The sequence below is a fragment of the Penicillium oxalicum genome, chromosome II, assembly GCF_001723175.1.
Source record: "Penicillium oxalicum strain HP7-1 chromosome II, whole genome shotgun sequence".
In the NCBI taxonomy this organism is placed as follows: domain Eukaryota; kingdom Fungi; phylum Ascomycota; class Eurotiomycetes; order Eurotiales; family Aspergillaceae; genus Penicillium; species Penicillium oxalicum.
The window spans coordinates 2,074,973-2,092,838 of NC_064651.1; the positions used below are offsets into that span (position 1 = coordinate 2,074,973).

General features: G+C 53.9%; 5 protein-coding genes across 5 annotated transcripts; 3 read left to right on the forward strand and 2 right to left on the reverse strand.

The window, feature by feature from the left end:
- Positions 1-497: 497 nt before the first annotated feature.
- On the reverse strand, positions 498-3,203 carry POX_b02617 (uncharacterized protein; the record flags this gene model as incomplete). The annotated part of the gene is made up of 2 exons (XM_050111530.1): positions 498-899; positions 999-3,203. 2 exons carry the CDS (start codon positions 3,201-3,203, stop codon positions 498-500), a joined length of 2,607 nt encoding a protein of 868 aa, XP_049971876.1.
- Positions 3,204-5,675: 2,472 nt separating this feature from the next.
- On the reverse strand, positions 5,676-9,215 carry POX_b02618 (3-hydroxy-3-methylglutaryl-coenzyme A reductase; the record flags this gene model as incomplete). The annotated part of the gene is made up of 3 exons (XM_050111531.1): positions 5,676-6,012; positions 6,084-8,803; positions 8,880-9,215. 3 exons carry the CDS (start codon positions 9,213-9,215, stop codon positions 5,676-5,678), a joined length of 3,393 nt encoding a protein of 1,130 aa, XP_049971877.1.
- Positions 9,216-12,821: 3,606 nt separating this feature from the next.
- On the forward strand, positions 12,822-14,081 carry POX_b02619 (uncharacterized protein; the record flags this gene model as incomplete). The annotated part of the gene is made up of 1 exon (XM_050111532.1): positions 12,822-14,081. The coding sequence occupies one exon, from the start codon at positions 12,822-12,824 to the stop codon at positions 14,079-14,081; it is 1,260 nt and encodes a 419-aa protein (XP_049971878.1).
- Positions 14,082-15,100: 1,019 nt separating this feature from the next.
- On the forward strand, positions 15,101-15,670 carry POX_b02620 (uncharacterized protein; the record flags this gene model as incomplete). The annotated part of the gene is made up of 1 exon (XM_050111533.1): positions 15,101-15,670. The coding sequence occupies one exon, from the start codon at positions 15,101-15,103 to the stop codon at positions 15,668-15,670; it is 570 nt and encodes a 189-aa protein (XP_049971879.1).
- Positions 15,671-16,222: 552 nt separating this feature from the next.
- POX_b02621 (uncharacterized protein) lies at positions 16,223-17,440 on the forward strand (the record flags this gene model as incomplete). The annotated part of the gene is made up of 1 exon (XM_050111534.1): positions 16,223-17,440. The coding sequence occupies one exon, from the start codon at positions 16,223-16,225 to the stop codon at positions 17,438-17,440; it is 1,218 nt and encodes a 405-aa protein (XP_049971880.1).
- Between the last annotated feature and the right edge of the window lie 426 nt (positions 17,441-17,866).

Consider the following 17,866-nt stretch of genomic DNA (forward strand, 5'->3'; position numbering starts at 1 on the left):
AGGGGGCAAGATGGAGGTTGGTCTATTCTGACAAAGGCGAGGAGGACATGCGAGTCCTCGCGTCAAAGCAATCCAAGGCGCAAGACAATCGTGGACTTCACTCTTCAACACACTGGAATCGAAGCGGAGCTGCAGTTGAGCGCTCAAAAGCGCAGTGAGGTCCGCCCTTGCGAAAAAAAAAAGTCGTAGAAATCAAAGACATGATCTGATCGCCAGACACTGAAACAAGAGAACTGGAATGCCACACATACTGTGAGTTTATTGCAGTATTATAGGTTCATAGTCATAAGTGGAAGTCGCTTCAAAATCAAAAACGAGGGACCACAATGCAGAGAAGGAAAAAGGTGGTAGATATCATAACAATTGATCATGGTGAACATGATGCAGGTGGAGAAGAAGAAGAAGAAGAAGAAGAAGAAGAAGAAAACCAAACACAGATCCATGACCCAGCCTTTTAGATGAAGAAAAAGAAATAAAACGCATAGGCACAAGATAGTTTATCGGAAATCATCGTCATCGTCTTCAAGTGCCAGTGACTCCAGTCGCTGAATCAGATCCTTGGCGTGACGGGCGGTTTCAAAGGCAAGCGGAGGCAACTGGTTGGTCACTTCACGCAGATGCTCCGGACTGGTGGCGTTGTGGCCCTCGGCGACGGTCTTCGCCAAGCGATCCCGACACTGTTCCAGGCTCTTGATCACGGGTTGAGACTGCTCGCGAAGAGACACATCTCCGCTTCGGTCATGCACCAAATTTTCCGTGGACGAGACCACGTTGGAAACGATGTTTCCAATGGCACTGACGTAGATCTGGACAGTGTCCAGGCCATGCTCCGCACGGATGCTTGCAACCAGGGCTTGGATCGATTGAACCATGCTATCAGTCTGGTCCTCAACATAAAGCTAAACAGCCCACGGAAAGCGAGTCAGTAAGAGCTTGACTTGTTTGATATCCAGAGGGAAAAGGGAAAGGGAGGGGGGAGGGGGCTCTTCCGTCCATACCTTTAGCTCCTGAAGCTCATGGTCTCCCTGTGGCAGCCCATAATTGTAGCCATGAGTGTTATTCGTCTCTTGCGGAATGGATGATGACCGTTCATCCGGAGGGCTCAGAACGCTATATTCAGAGTGATTGCTGAGGGGTCGTTGACTGGGTGTGATGCTGAAATATCCCAATGATTTCTCCTGTGCGAGGTCTTGCTCATCGTCTTCGGCCAGAGTATCTACCGAGGATGCACGGATTTTTACAAGACGGATCAACTCCACGACGGCGGTACTCAAATGCGACGCAGCGGCGTCCAGCAAAGACACCGGCGAAAGGCCACTAGAACGGGCAAAGTTCCTGGCCGCAGTGATCACATTATTCGCAGTCACAGCGACGCGTCCCTTGGCCTTGTTGCGCATGGCGGCCGAGCCGTCCGTTGGAGAGGGAGCCTGATCCACATCATGCATGATGCGGCGGATAGCCACAACAACGTCTTTGACTTGGCGTGAAACTTGCTGAGGATCGTCAGAGCGTGCAACACGCAAGAACTCATCGATGGATATCTGAAACTTGGTAACGTGCAAATCCTCCACCACCCCATCGGGCTGCAGAAGCTCGTGTTCTTGAGCGACCAACTTGGAGACATCGGGTTTGTGGTCAGCAAGACTGCTGGACGAAATGCGCAGGTGACGCAGCTGGGATTTCGCTTTGGCATAGCGATCCTTCCATTCGTTGACCTCATTCTCGAGCCTATGGACATCAACTGACAAGCGCTCCTCTCGCTCCAAATTGGTATGATGCTGGGTGGTCAGGTTTCTCATCTCCGTAAGGAATCCCGAAGCCTCGCGGCGAACATCCGCGGAGACCTGCTGCTGGTGTTGCAGCTCCGCTTGAAGACTTTGATGTTTCATCTCCAGTTCCGAATAACGGGCCTCTAGCACCGGATCTCCCGCACTCTGGCTCGCTTGTTCGAGCTGATTGCGAAGGTCCCGTTCCATCCGGTCATGTTCTGCTCGCATCTTTTCAAGCTCTTCCTGTAGAGAATGATTGAGATCCTCGGCCTTGGAGACTTTGCTCTCCAGGTCCTGTCGGAGATCGTCCCATTCCTGACGCTCACTGTGGCTAATTGTAGACTGGTCGGCACTTGACCCACGGGCAATCTCGTCATCTTTCAAGCGAAGCTGTTCCTCCAATTTCTCAACCTTTTCCTGCAAGACGGACACCTGTGTCTGGCTATCCAAAAGCAGCTTCCGTTCACTCTCCCCGAGCGTTGTCGTTGTTCCACGTCGACTGAGGACTGCATCGAGCGCAAAAGCGTCACTCCGCGCATCCTCATCGTCCTCACCTCCCATGTCATCGCTATCCTCCACCATTGTACTTTTATTGGGCACCATGGTGTTGCTCTGAAACGCTCGCGGAACCGGGCCCTCTCCATTTGGCCCAACCGGCGGAGCGCCCAACGAGACCTGTCGTGGCGGGAACGGACTCCCCGGAGGACCCCCGGAAGGATATCCACGACCCGCCTGAGGGGGACCGCGCGACTGCGACGATCTGGAGCCTGGCGGTGGCAGTCGTGGGCGGCCTGTGAAGTGTGGGAATCGGCGTTCCAGCTCACAGAAGACATCCGTCGCCAGATCTCGAAAGCGCGCGTGCTGCAGAGATGCGAGTTTTTGGCGAGCATGGTTGCGCTTCTCGTGGAAATCTTTGCGAGGCGGGAGGAAGGAAGGTACATCGGTACGAGCAGGGCGGCCCGGCGGAGGCATGGCTTGTTGGCGGCGAACCAGTTCATCATAAACGTCAGTACTCAGTTCATGGAACTGAGTCGCAGAGAGACGCAGGAGCTTGTCCCGAGCTTTGTTGGAGCGGCCGTTCAGTCGTTCTTCCCGCAATGAAGCGTCCAGAAACCGTTTCAACGTCACGTAGTGCTGATGCATAATATCCTCCATTTTCCGGCCTCGACGGCCGCCGGCGTCACTGTTGATGGTTCCGACACTGGATCGGGCTGCCACCGAGCTGGGAGGAGAAGGATTGCCATTGCTGGGAGGTCCCACGCTGTTTGGACTCAGAGGGGAGCTGGGTGCGCCGGACGTGGGAGGAGTGGCCAAGGTGCCTCGCGTTGAGATGGTCGGGGAGAAGGGCGGATCTGGCTTCTGGTACTGATTTAGGCCCGACCAGTCGCTGCCATCGACGGAGATGGGCGACAAGCCTCCTGCGGGAGCGTTCATGTTGAGGGCGCCGGGAATGTTACGGGGGACTTCAAATGCCCGTAGGCGTTCCAAGAATGTTCACCAAGGGAGGAGGTGGAAAACCTCCGGCGGACTCGTTCCGTGCTATGCGAGGACGAGACGGGTTGTTGCTTTGGTTCGCGCTTCCTCCTAGGCAGCGTTAGAGCACCTTGAAGACCAGTCTCGGTCCACGGGGGGAGTGATTTTCCTCCACACTGCGATCTGAGACCTGAGGGGCCGCTGACAAGGGGCGAAGGGAAGGGTGGGGAGTTCCCGATCAAATGAGGAAGTAAACCGAAAAGGAAAGAAAAAAAGAAAGATCCGCACAAAGAAAGCTCGATCCCGTCGAGAGTATCCGAGTCCAAAGGAGTGAAGGACTGGAACAGAAGTAGAGTGAGTCTGGAGACAAGAGGCTGACCACACAGCGGTGGTCGGGCGGAGCTGCGGCCAGGAGGTTTTGTTAGGTAAGAGGAGCGATCGGTTCCTGGAAAGTGCATCCGGCATCGTCCTTTGGCCGCGACCCTTCCTCAGCCCGTTTTGAACTAATCAGACGCCTTCGTCTCCGGTGCTCCCCTGAATCCATGCGAAATTGTACAATGTACCTGCTACAGGAGCGTCACTAGCACGGAATATGGATCTAGCACACAACTACCCTTCCACCACATACTGTACACCGTACACACTCGCCTTTCCAAAGTACTACAATATGCTGCATCCAATTTGACTTACTTGCTAATGCCAGGCTTCTTGTCTCTGGTAGTTTGTACGAGATTTCGCCGGTACAGAACCAACCTCTTCCTCTTCCTGTCTAGACCCCTAGTAGTTGTATAGATTGTGTCTAAAGTGTCTAAACTCCAGAAACCACCGACATGAATCGCTACCTATGACGGTGACAGTGACAAAGACTTGTTCTAGCCGTAACTCGACCAGATTCCCTTCTAGACGACATCCGCTCTCATCCATGTCCCGTCCCGGAAATTGTCAACCTCTCACAGTAACCTGTCACCTCATCAAGCCTGCTTCCTATGAGCATGAATTGCTACTAGGTAGGATGGATGCGAAACTCGTTTTTGATAGTCTTGCAATACCCCTTTTCAAGACTCTACGAATCACCACCGGCTTGCCATTACCGAGCACCGCTTAGGTCAGAACAGATGATGACGGGAGCAGAATGGTATTTCACGAGATTAGACACGATGCACCAGTATACAACTGTGGCACTGCACAGCATCCATTCCTACGCAGGTTGAAAATCGAAGGTAAGAGAAATGCAATCGAACGGAGTGGAAATTGACGAAACCCTCCTCCCCATAGGCATCACTCTATGTACAGAAATTGCCCCCCCCCCCCCCCCCCCTCCTTTGGACTGTGTAGCCCAAATAAGTAAATTGCGATAGTGCGGTGAGAACTGTACCACCTGGAATTGACTGGAATTTAATCTACCGTACGGGTCTGGTGGAGACATTCTGATCTAAGCCACACCAAGGGGCGCGTACCTTGGTCGGTGCAGGCTGCAGCTGGAATTACTCCGTTTGATTGGCGCAGTCCATGTACTGCAGTGCCGAAGAGGACGGCATAGCAGAGCTTGATCTTTGATAGGAGTACAAGAGTGCAGACACGGGACGCTGGGCGAAATGAAACCATGTTGGATGACTCTTCCGGCAGCGACAGATCCGTGGGAACGGACCGAGTTCAGGAGTTCGAGGCTCGCAAAGTCTAGGCCTCGGACCGGTCCGCCCAGAACGGCCAGAACGTGGCTTTGCTCTAGTGGTCACGTGATGCAGTGTGTGGCACCTGACCCGTTGGCCATCCATAGGCTGATATGGGATAGGCACAAGAGACTCGAAATCGCTGAACATCATCCTCAACCACCCACCACCGAGACCTCATCAATACGGACAAATCACGCAGAAAAAAATGTGCATTATCACGTAGATACTACATACGTCCTCACAGTGTAACCGGGGACGCGTTGTGGATTTGCATACGGTAAGATCAAGCGAATCATCCTAGATCCATTCAGAAAACGAATCACCATATATTTCATGGGCCATATTGGGCCAGAATGTCTAATCGGGAAGCATCAAAATACAGGAATGTAAAACGTGAGCATAGCTCGTGTCCGCATGGGTGGTGGTTTTGCTAGAGAGGGCCCCGGGAGGAACTCCAGGAGTGGCATGGTCGTAGATCACTTCAACGAAATCCGCGGCCAACATGCAGGCGTTCCGCAATATCGTCGGATACCGCTCCCGTCACAGAACCCGAGGGAAAAAGAAGAGCAAGGTTGTCAAGGATGGGACGACTAGGTGCAATGGTGGGAGTAAAAAACATGGGAAGGAGAGAGGCAAGTGGGGACGTCTTGCCCAGCAATCTGCATCAGAATATTATCGTGAGGGTGTCATGGGTCGCAGGACGATCAAAAACAAATATGGGCTCATTTCACGTGGTTCACAACGAGGTGACTGCGATCTCTCATTGAGAGGTCATGGATAGACCGCGAGCAGCACCAACGGCAGCGGAGACGGGAGTGGAGGAACGGGTCGGTGCCGCACTGCGGTTGTGAGCCATGTGAGCTTTGACGAGGTGACCCGCAGCGAGTGCAGCGCACAGACTGAGTTCACCAGCCAACACAGAGGCTGCAATAATACGCGAAAGCTGACGAGCGTTCGCACCCGGCTGAGTGGGGTGAGGACCGCGCACGCCGAGCATTTCCAGCATAGCCGACTGTGCCTCCAGGATAGTTCCACCGCCGATGGTGCCGACTTCAATACACGGCATGCTAACCGCGATCTGGAGGTCTCCGTTGCGGCTGTAGACGAAAATATTAGCACTGACATATCATGGGGAAATCAAGGTACCGAGGAGGGCGAGAGAACTCACTTCTTCATCGTGGTGATACAACTGCTACTCTCAACGTTTTGCGCGGGATCTTGGCCAGTCGCCAGGAAGATCGCGGAAACAATGTTGGACGCGTGAGCGTTGAAGCCACCCAAGCTACCTGCCATCGCAGAACCAATCAAGTTCTTACTGATGTTCAGTTCGACCATGGCTTCCACATCACTCTTGAGAACGCTCTTCACGATATGACCGGGAACGATAGCCTCGGCGACAACGGACTTGCCACGGCCGTCGGTCCAGTTGATCGCAGCGGATTTCTTGTCAGTACAGTAGTTACCGGAGAGCGAGATGATAGACATGTCGTCAAATCCGCAGTCCTTGGACATCACATCGAGGGCCTTCTCACAGCCCTTGGAGATCATGTTCATACCCATCGCATCACCGGTGGTGGTTTTGAAGCGGATGAAAAGATAGGTACCGGCGAGGGCAGTCTTGAGGGTCTGAAGGCGGGCGAAGCGACTGGTAGAGTTGAAGGCTGCAGTGATGACACTCCGGCCCTCTTCCGAGTCAATCCAAACCTTGGCAGCGGCAGCCCGGGCCAAGGTTGGGAAGGACACGCAAGGACCACGGGTCATACCATCGCCGGTCAAGACAGTTACCGCACCACCGCCAGCATTGATAGCTTTGGAGCCGCGGCTGGTACTGGCAACGAGGACGCCTTCCGTTGTGGCCATGGGGATGAAGTAATTTTGACCATCAATGTTCAGAGGGCCAGCAACACCAAGGGGAAGAGGCAAATAACCAATCACATTCTCACAGCAAGCACCGTGGACCAACCCGTAATTGTAGTGCTCGTAAGGAAGCTTTGAGCGTTCCAGTGAGCTGGTCAAGGCAGAGGTGGAGGGGGTGCGGGCAACCACAGCGCGGCGAATCTTAACAGCTCGAGTGAATGCTTCCACACGGCTCATCAATTCCTCATTCTCCATCGTCTTTTCCAGTGCATAACCAGGAAGCTTGCCCTTGAGGGACAGGGAGATCAATTCCTCGTCTGTCAGGTAAGGAGCTCGCTTTTCCTTCAGCATCAGCTCGCACTCTTCCATGGTTCGGGTAGACTTGTCCTCATTAGGCTCAAACTTGGGGTAAACCTTGGGCGCCACGGGCTCCTCGGGCGCAATCTTGGCGGGCTCGGTTCCTTTGATGCTCCAGCGAGCCGCATTGAAAGGTATCCATTCAGAATGATGCTGAGAGTCAGGGCGGCGATAATCCACTTGCTGATGATGGGATCCTCCACACTCTTGAGCAGACTCTCGAGGACCTTGCCACCAACGGCAATCCAAGAACTGATCAGAGTACTCGATCTCGAACGAGCTCGTGTCTTCATTGGTCGCGTAGTGGACGGAGGGGTATTCCAACTTGTACTTGATGGGGGGAATGATGGTCACCACAGTTTCTTGTCGCTGGCTCTTCGCGGCCACATAGATAGCGTCTAAGCCGTTTTCCGCAACCTTGAAGGGATCGATAGGAGCAGGAGACATGACGTTGGACAGACGAGAGATCAAAGCACCATTTCCAACGTTTCTGAAGGGAATCGCAGACAGATTCACGACGTTGATCAAAACGAGGCCGCCGACCATGAGGAACTTGAACCGTCGCACGTTGCTCGACTTAATCTTTCGCCCGAAGATGCTCGCTTCAGCTTCAGCACCGGCGGCACCGGCGGAGGGCCAGTCGTTGCTGGAGGCGACATTCTCGGCAACGCTGTGGGTGATACCATCCTCCTCAAGGGCCTTGCGCAGAGCGACGTGGCGCTTGATGCGAGTGATCTCAAGTTTAATGCACAGGATTGTGGTGTAGAAAGTAAAGAGAAGAACACAGTCGAAGAACAGGATCCACGCGGCGAGGAAGCAGAATTGCTGGAGACCACCCTGGACGCCAGAAACAGCACCGAGGGTAAGAAGACCAATCTCAATACAGTAGTGCTGAACAATCTCGAACCCTTGTGCTTTGATGGCGGTAGCAATGGAGTCTTGAATGGAGCCGGGAGTGCTCGAGGACAAAGGACGAGGGGCGGCGTCAGGCCGAGGCCGGCGATTGTCCACAGAGGCTCGCAAGACAGCCCGAGTAAACATGATGGGCTTCTCGAAGCCAATAGTCACAACCAGGAACGGCAATCCTTCAGACAGGAGAAGGAGGTTGATCGGCACGCCAAGCTTGGTGGTCACCAGGAGACCGAACAGGAAAGCAAAGGAACCAGAGAAAAGCACAGTCGTGGCCAACCAGAAGTTAGATCCCAGTCGGCGCATGGAGAAGAAGAGAGACACGAAGCTCAGGTGCATCGAGAGATAGCCAAGAGCCATGATAACAATGTCGATGGTCTCGGCATGCTTAAGCAGGTCTACGAAAGAGCTCCACATGTCGGTAAACCAGATCTTGAGGGCAAGGCGCGATCCGGTAGGGCCACGTGCAGCTTTCATGATCCATTTCTTCGACTCCTCCTGGGTCTCGTCCGCCACTGGATTGGGAATTTCCTGAACGGCCCTCAAAAGATCGGGGACCTGCTCGAAAGGCACGGTGTACACAAGAGAAGAGTCGTGGGAGAACGGCGAGAGCATGTTCGGAGTATGGGGGACGGAGTAGGCGGAGACATTTGAGGGAACCGGAACATCCTCAACAGAGGGGGGAGTGGAGGCCGACTTGGAGTCGGAATCCGGAAAGACAAAGGTAGTCAAGGCGAGATGATTGGCAACTGGCTGCGTAGCCGGCTATTGCAACAGAAAAGGCTTTTTAGTCCTGGTGGAAGGAACGGAGACAGAAAATTACGGCGAAGAGGAGGCTTACCACGGTGTCCAACCAGGCATCCTCGGACTGCCACTTCCAGGCAGTGGATTCACCCAGACGAAGAGATCGACTTCCTTGCAGTAGGGTGTCGACATCCACTTGTCCGGCAACATTCCGGGAGTTGCGTGAGGCGTCAAAGAGACTGCCTTCAAGCAGACCGACGTAGGTGGTGCTGGCAAACAGCGCAATCACGACGATGGTATGAATCGGGTGCACACACGCCCGACGAGAGACGCACTGAAGGCCAGCGGTGACCTGACGGCGAATCCAACTGGGCTCGGCATCACGATCGCTTTCGGCGAAGCGCAATTTTTTGGAAATCAAGGAGGTTGCCATTGTCACGGGCAAGGCGGTGGGGGGGAGTGATCCGAGACGTCCTGTTGAAGGCGTTGAGGGGATGGTTGAGACGGTCCGCAGGAGCCAGAACCTGCGCGATATACCGTCGTTGAGCGCTTCGTCTGCACCAGAGTTGGCGAGGAAGAGAAGTCGGGGATCTCAGGAATATCGAGGGTTCCTATTTCGAAGGCCACATGTGGCTCGTGAGGCGGTGTTCTCGATCGCTAGTGGTTTCCGATCGGCGGGAAACTTTCTTCTGTCCTCGAAGTCAGTACAAATGCGCACACCTCGCCGCCGAGATCTAGGATGACAGACGAGCAGTCCCTCGAGTTCACAGGACAAGGACGCGAATGAGCACAACCCCAACTGGCAATTGGATTGTCGCGGTGGGTAAGAAAAGCACGGGGAACCCCCTGAAGGCTGCAAAATAATCAACCTCCGGGTCCACGCCGATGGAATTAAGTATTGCCGATGAATGGGTCTCGCCAAGCCACACCAGCAGAAAAAAAAATGGGTTAGGGGGGAGAAAAGGAGGCGAAAGATTATGGTAGATCTGAGTTTCGGCCCGGTCAAAGATGATCCTAGGCTGTTGAGAGATCCGGAGCCAAGGTCAACTGCTTTGCATATAGTTGACGAGCCGTTAAAGACGACGAAAGAAGAAATCCTCCAGAAGAGATAGGACTTGCGGTCAGTCTTATGTGCAGCCAGGATCGGCCCCCAAAAGGGTAGAACAACTCTAAAGATCAATCGAGCTCAGACTCTCTCCCCATGGAACGAACCCGTCTTCCAGAGAAAAATAGCACTCTCTAGAAGATTGAATGAATACCAGTAATGGGTGAAAAGAAAGCAGATGACGAAATACGAGGTCGCGAATCGTGACTGTACAAGGATTCTCAACTATGACACGAACGTTTTCAACCTGAAGATGATTGCATCATTAAGCGTTGCCTCCAGGCTGTCTAGAGAAGGAGGTAGGGAGTCAGTGCGCTCACTATTATCTGGCATCAGTCAACTCACAGACAGTGGAAGACTTAGGCTTGAATTGAAAATTTAGTGATGATATACACAGCGATGCATTCCCTCGCATCTCGCCACTTTATGGAACCCGGCTTGCTCACCGCAGCTACTGAAAAGCTCACAGCGCAGCATTTTCCATCCATCGCCGAATGAGACGCGAATCTGAACATGATTAGGTTCCAGCGCTGGATCAGACGATATCGATCTCGGGCTAAGAAACGTCTCCGTGTGGGAGAACATCCATTTCTCCCGTGCGGATGACTCTGTGGAACGAATCCGCCACTGGTTCCCTCGAACGGACGGCTCCCTTGATTCTTTCATGCGTCACAAAGAGGTTTGACCGAATGGCGTGGACGACACAATGCAGACTCTCCGGTAAAGTTCAAATGCCTTCACCGTTACCCCACTTGCGCTTTCATGGCCCTTTGTCAACCGGATCAGCCCCCAATCCAGAAATTTCGGATTTTTGAGGTTCAAGGATTTGGACTCAGTGCGCTCGTTGATGCGTCTCTCCAAGTTTGTGGAATCAACACTTTCACCACCAATGCAGTCGTGACGTGTGAGGCGATCGAGTCCAACACCGGACGTTGAGGCACTGTAGGGTCACCGGGGTGTAGGAGACTGCGAACAGTTGCGTACACCATCCCGGCTGTGTGTGGGTGGAGTTCAAGGCAACCTTTCCGTTTAGGAAATTCGATCAGATAACTCTGAGCGGATCACCCAGGTTCAGAACCAATTTCAACGTAATCTCGCCAACCTCCACCATATCCACTATTTGTCTCGGTTACCGAGATTGCCAAGCATCGAGTATGCTGCAGTGAAAAGATAAGATGAGAGTCTGACTCGACGGGGTCGAGATTGAATTGGAATGCAGGTATAATGTCAGTTCAGCCGTAGATCCCCTTTGTGTCTCTTCAAAGGCTCAGTGACCACTTGAGTAGTCGTGGGCCATTCTTCTCATCCGCGCTTTCTGAACAGGATCCTAGCCAGACAGCGAGAGAAGTACGCCAGCTTCAGTCCTCGGCCGGTTGTTGCAAAACCGCCGACTCCGATGCCGGTGCGCAGGCGAGACAACACGCTCATGACAAGTCCCGTGCGGTGGCATGTGGATGTTCGGTTCCGTCACTAAACCTAAAAGAATGGTCAAGGACGTGGCTTGAATCGCGTCGAAAAACTGTATGTGGTTCAGAGAGTGTGCCTTTGACTTGGAAGGCTCTCAATGAATTTTCATGCGGACCAGCACGTGCATCCAAAGTCTTGAGAGGAAATGCAAATTGCAGAAGGGTAAAAGTTCAGGTGTATGCCTGTTTCAGGGCTCCGACTGCACCAGTAAGATTACAAGCAGCCTGCAAACCCACCAACGAGGAAGAATGCGCTGGTAGCAGACACCTCCATGCCACTGACAACTTTCTCGAAGGGAAAAGCAGGTTGGACCTGACACCTCATGCCGAGAATCTCCCGCAATGTCCGTCATTCCATGCTGGAAACATGGCAACTGGAGACTGTGATGCTACCCGCCCACTCCAGGGGGATTCAAAGCGCTTAAAGTGCCTGTCCGTTCAACCCGCGCCAGCCAATCGGCCCGGCCAGCCCACTCCACTCCCCTTCAACTTGCTGCAACTTGCAACGGCCGCATGGATCCCCGGGTGGCATTCCTCAGCCTCTCGCGGTAGTGTCAATCTTGAATGAAGCAGAGAAGCTTGGGCTATAGGCTCACTCCCCTGATCAAGCCATAAGCTCAAACTTGTTGAGCAAAGGCTCTGATGTTTGATATTAGCGCCCGAGTGTTGCAAAACTTCCGACGAAATCTCCGGACAGTCTCGCTCAGCGCGTTGCGCTTGCTTCCCGTCGCGATGTATGTCCGAGGTCCAATCATCTCCATCTGGACTGACATTCTTGAGCACCTGGAAGGCATGGAGCCCGCCTGACAGATCCAGTTTGAGCGCGTGAGCGTTTCAATTATGACGTTCTGCCTCAGTTTGCGGTCATGCAGGTTTTGCTTGTTCCCCTGATTGGGCTCGAACAATGATCTCTTTGACGGAGTGTGATCCTAAATTTGACACAATGGCCGCCCTGAGTACAGCTGAATAGAGACTCCCTCTCACTACCACAACGCATAGCTTCCATCGTCATCTGATAAGGCCACGTGCCTCTGCTGCCTTCAGTGAAGGGACTGGTGCCTGGATAAGATTCTACTTCTTTGATCCGCACTTCATTTCCCTTTGTTTCTCCGACACGATCGAGACCAATTTGTCTGGCCTGGTTATAGTTGTCCGTTACAGCTCTTTATCGTTGCTCGTTCGTTCTCCCATTGGCGTTGCCTTCCAGAGACATAAAGACATTCTGTCCTCTCTTTTACGCGCTGGATGTCCCTTCCATACACAATCTTTATTCTTTTCCCCATTGTGTCGACAACCGAATTCCATCTCAAAATCCGAGGCGTTCGATAATCAGACTCTCGACTTTGGAGTTCCGTCGGTCACTACACGCCTCTGCCAGTATTACGTCCCGAGTTGAGGAAGCCATCCTCCACGGTGGTGGATCACCTCGTCGATCTCAGACGTCACAACGTGAAGCACTCAAGTCAACATGCGGTCTTGCTGGTGGCAAGGCCTCTTTCTACTGCTTTTGTACACCAAAGATGGGCAGGCTCATAGTTGGGTAGAGCAGTTGACGGTCATTGCGCCTAATGGCACATTTGTGGGCCTTCCAGGCTACGCTCGAGGCAACTTTCCTCGCACGGAACATGGCTTCAGTGACACTAAAATGACCCATCTAATTCCGCCCGATGGGCGGGGAGACGTGAATCTCATTCTTCCCACTGATCGAATGTGCATGGATTCTCAGCTGGAACAGGCACAGACCGATGGAAGTCCTCGACTACGGGCCAAAGCGGGTGACCCGATTGCCCTCCGCTATCAAGAGAACGGTCATGTTACGCTCCCGTGGAACCAGCCGGGGAAACCCCCCAACCGAGGCAGTGTTTACGTATACGGAACGACGCAGCCCAGGAAAGACGAGAAATTTCTAGATGTTCATGGATCATGGACTGCCGATGGCACTGGAGGGGACCGGCGTGGTGTGCTTTTGTCCAAGCAGAATTTTGACGACGGCCGATGCTATCAGATCAACAATGGTAACATCTCCCAAACACGCCAGGGAAAGTACGTCCATCAGGCCAACTCGTTAATGGGTGCGGATATGTGGTGCCAACAGGACATTCAGTTGCCCTCCACTGCCCCATCGGGCAAACTGTACACCCTCTACTGGGTCTGGGATTGGCCCACTCTCCCCGGAATCGACCCTACGTACCCGCACGGCAAAGCAGAGATCTACACCACCTGTATGGATGTGGAGGTGGCCAACACCCCCTCCCGTGTCCTCGCGAATACTCCCGAGGGGTACATCGCCGGCCAGGATCTCAACGATGCCGCCATCCCTTCCCAGTTTGCCAATCTCGACGATGTTCCCATCTCATCTGAGACGGCAACTCCCCCGCCGTCGTCAACTTTGTCCAGCTCACCTCAGTCGCACTCCGAACCTTCCGCTTCCACGTCGTCAACCATCCTCTCCTCGATGCCGCAACAACCACAATCCACATCTACTCTCGTTGCCGATACCGCAGCTTCCCCCACCGAAACCACCCCTATTGACTCGATATCGACAGTGAGCTCGTCGATCCCGCAAGAGCCACAGTCGACATCTACTCTCTATCTCACTTCCACAGAGACTGTCCGAGTTCTCACGCTCACACAGTGGATGACGGTTGAGAAGACGGTCACCGTTGGAGAATCCACTGCGACTCCCATCAGTCGTCATCGACTTGCAAGGAAGAATTGGCGAAAATGATGCACTTGAGATAGAAGGGGAGTGAAGGCAGCGGTTTCCACACGTTGGTCGACGGGGGACTTGGTTTGATACCTGGGGACCCCTTGGTTTCTTTCTGGGCGAGTTTAAGCTCTTTTGTTTTTGGCCCGAATGCTCGTCATGTTTGCGTGTGCTTCTCTGATTCCCCTTCCTCGCCCGATACGGAATGATATCCCCATCGCTGTTCATGTTTACAATAGACCATGGAGACCCAACAGGGCTTGAGATGCCCATTCACCCACCGACATCGACTTACTTAGTCCTATCTAGAAGATTACTGTGTGCCATAATCAAAGATCACAGCTGCGCCTTGTATCAAAGCGCACTCAAGACATGAATGGGCGCTGGTATTATACAACTAGTCTCTTTGTCGAGTCAGAAAATCAGGTGGTCAAGACTAGCCCTTACACCACGTGATGAATATTTGATGGTACAGTAATGATTCAAGCTAGACACCCGCTCATGCCCGAAACGGGGTAAGCCCGCAATCCGAAACACGCCAAACACGTGATCCTAGCGCCGTCTCTTCTTGTGTTTTTCTTTTCTTTTTTTTTTTTTTGCATGGCCTCTGGTCTCACGCGTTCTGGAGGGTCCTGCACCCGAGGTACAGCGACTGGGCGCTACGAACGTAACCCCCGGTTCCATGGATAGGGCGATTTCTTCAATTGTACGGCACGGCAGATTGGGAAAACTCATAATGATTTACATTCCATCTTGTGCGAGGACCAGTCCGGCGGCACTCCTGAGGACCGTATCTAAATCGAGGATTATCCGACCTGCTAGACACCATTCAAGGTCTAGCCGCATCGATACAGATGCGCCCGAGTCGACGGGTGTACATCTCCATAGGTACCGTCAACAGTGTCCTATTCCGAGTCGGTTTCATGCAATCTTTCGGCAGTGTAGGAACGTGCCTCGTGCAGTCTCAAGATTCTGTTCTGCATGCCATTTGTACTGCCATTGGTACTCGGTAGCCTGTACAAGCGTCCAGGGTACACTGCATGTGTGGTACCCAAGGGTATACCTCCGTTTCTGTACTCTGTACTCCCGCAACCCCATCAGACCAAAAGAAGAAAAAGAGCCCCACCTTCAGTCAAACCCACCGTCGAACCAACCTACGCAAAGAACCCCTCCCTCCCTCTCCTCAAAAGCCCAAGCCATCACCACCGGACATTCCCCTCCTTTTTAGAAACGTCCTAGTACATGTCTCTGTTCGGTCTGCATTTGTTACAAGTCCGGGTGTCGACTGGCTCATTGCAGATCTAAGCGCTGGACTGCTCCACGGCATCGTGACATCTCGCGATTTCCTTTGCCGGACACTGGTTCTGTGGTGGTCTGCTATAATTAGCACGGTCGTCCAACGGACGAGTCGAGTCGTGCTCACACCAGTCATCACTTCGGGCCCGGCGCCTCCAGCTGGCGCACCACCGCCATCACCGTGGCTCACTCTCTTCTCTCTTTTCCATCACCCCCCAAAAATTCCACTGGGCCCTTGTCCCGACCAGCTTTGCCCCTTCCGCCCTGCATCCAACCCTTCCCCCTCATGGTCGCGATTCTCGACCCAGTCCTGACACTTTCAAGTAAATCATTATCGATCCTCTTCGTGGGGCCCGTGGAATACCATACCCCTGGCCCCGTGCACCGACACCCTCAACGCACTGCTCGCAGGGTGGCCCATCGGAGAGACGCACTGTCCTTTCGTTCGGACCGCGGGCGTTTGCCAATTTTCTCTCCCGCAACATCACCTCTAGTCGGTCTCGACATCGCTGTCACCGGCTCCATTCCACCGCACATCAGTTTATAAAGTTCATTCTCTCCTCTTGCGACCGATCATCGCCCTTCTCAGGGATTCTCACCGCAAGTGTGCACGAGACCACAACGGGCGGTCCACCGAGAGCGGTGCGCAAATCGATCGCATCCCGGCGCTACCGACAGTGAACCAAACGTGCCCGCGCCACCTTACCACTATGCAAAGGTAGACTCTCCAAACTCCCAAAGGCAGAGAACAAGAAACCGCGGCCCATGATTATCTTCCCCGCCCCATGCCCATATCTGCGCAACCTTGATTATTCTTCTCGCCGCCCACAGCTGTATCCACTTGCGATCTCTTTGCCCTCCTCGCGATGACCTCTCCCGCGATGCCCAATTACACCTCGGCGGGCAACTTGCAGGTCTTGCCGCCAATCCAAACCGAAAGCTCGACAAAGCCATCCCCGAGCGCCAGAGATCGGCTGTCGACATATTCCAATCTGTCGGTCGCCTCCCAGAACCGCTCACGGCCGGGCTCACATGTCTTTCCCGTCTTCCACACCAGCCTTCCGTATGCCCTCGTGCGAGACTTTGCATACCCCTCCATCCATCCGTTACATTATGGACCGCCGCCGCTGCACGCGTCAAGAGCGTCGACACCCGCCAGCGAATACCGGCCCATGTCCGATTCCACGGTCGCCTGGGACACCTCCAAGGGACCATGGGCCACCACGGGGGGCTGGAACACGGAACCGACGCAGGGTCACCAACGGTTGCCCGCAATGTCGTTTGGCGATGGGCCCCCATACAGTGAAGACGAAGACTTGCACAGTCCCGTCGTGACCTCGGCACGTCAACGGAAAAGGTCCACCGGGACTGATCTCTACGGCGTGGCTGATGATCGGGGCGCGGCGCTCGGTGGGCACATGGATCGCGGAACCTTTGTGAGCCTGAACCCCGACGGCAGCGAAACCTACTATGTGAACGGTGGAGGCGGGGTTGGCGAAGGCCCGGGCGGAGAATACGTCACCTATCCTGCACGGGAAGGAAGACATTCCGTGGCGTACGGTGCTCGTCCCGGCTATCAGCAAGATCCCGGTTTTGACTCGGAGGACGAATTCGTGCACGGGGATCGATTCTCGAATGACTATCAATTTGCGGTGGGCTGTCCCGATGAAGAGATGCATGGCAAGGCCGTCGCACTCTTTGACTTTGTTCGGGAGCATGAAAATGAGCTTCCTTTAACGGAGGGACAGGTCATCTACGTCTCGTACCGTCATGGCGAAGGCTGGCTGGTTGCCGAGGACCCCAAGACAGGCGAAAATGGCCTGGTGCCCGAGCAGTTTGTTCGACTGCTTCGTGACATCGAAGGCGGATTGAATTCATTGAACGGGGATGCCAATTTTGACACTGTGGAAGGCAACCTGTCCCACGCCCACGATACCAACCAGGGTGATGATGCTTCAACCCCAACTGGAGGCGAACGTGGAAATGCGGTCGGTGGCGGTCGGTCACCAAATTCGTCAGAACTCGCTGCAGAGTCGCACCCGACGGCAAAAGGGGCGAGATCTGTGCAGGGACAGGGTAAATGATACCCATCTCGAGGACCTCGACCTGACGCTTTTATCTGCTTTCTGTGAGCGACATCGCTCGCAGGGCTGATGTATCTAGAAGCTGTGTGCTTCTCGTCTGGCCAAGAAGGTCCGAGCGCTCTCGGATCACCTCCATTTCGCTGCCTTTCAAAAATGGCTGGAGAGCGAACGCTGGACGGTCTCACTTGACCCCGGAGATGCACAGGCGAGGCTCAAGGTTCGATCTGCACCCTCGAGGCCATTCAGTGGCCCGGACCGTGTCGGTCTCCGTTTCTGAAACACCTTGGAGAGACAAGACTCCGAGATTGAAACTAATCCATCCATCCCGACGGGAGTGACAGGCGAGTGGCACAAAACCTGGCCGCTGTGAGGGCATTTGCTCCTCACTGTTGGGCCTCGGTACCTTGTTATCAACACGCTCAACAA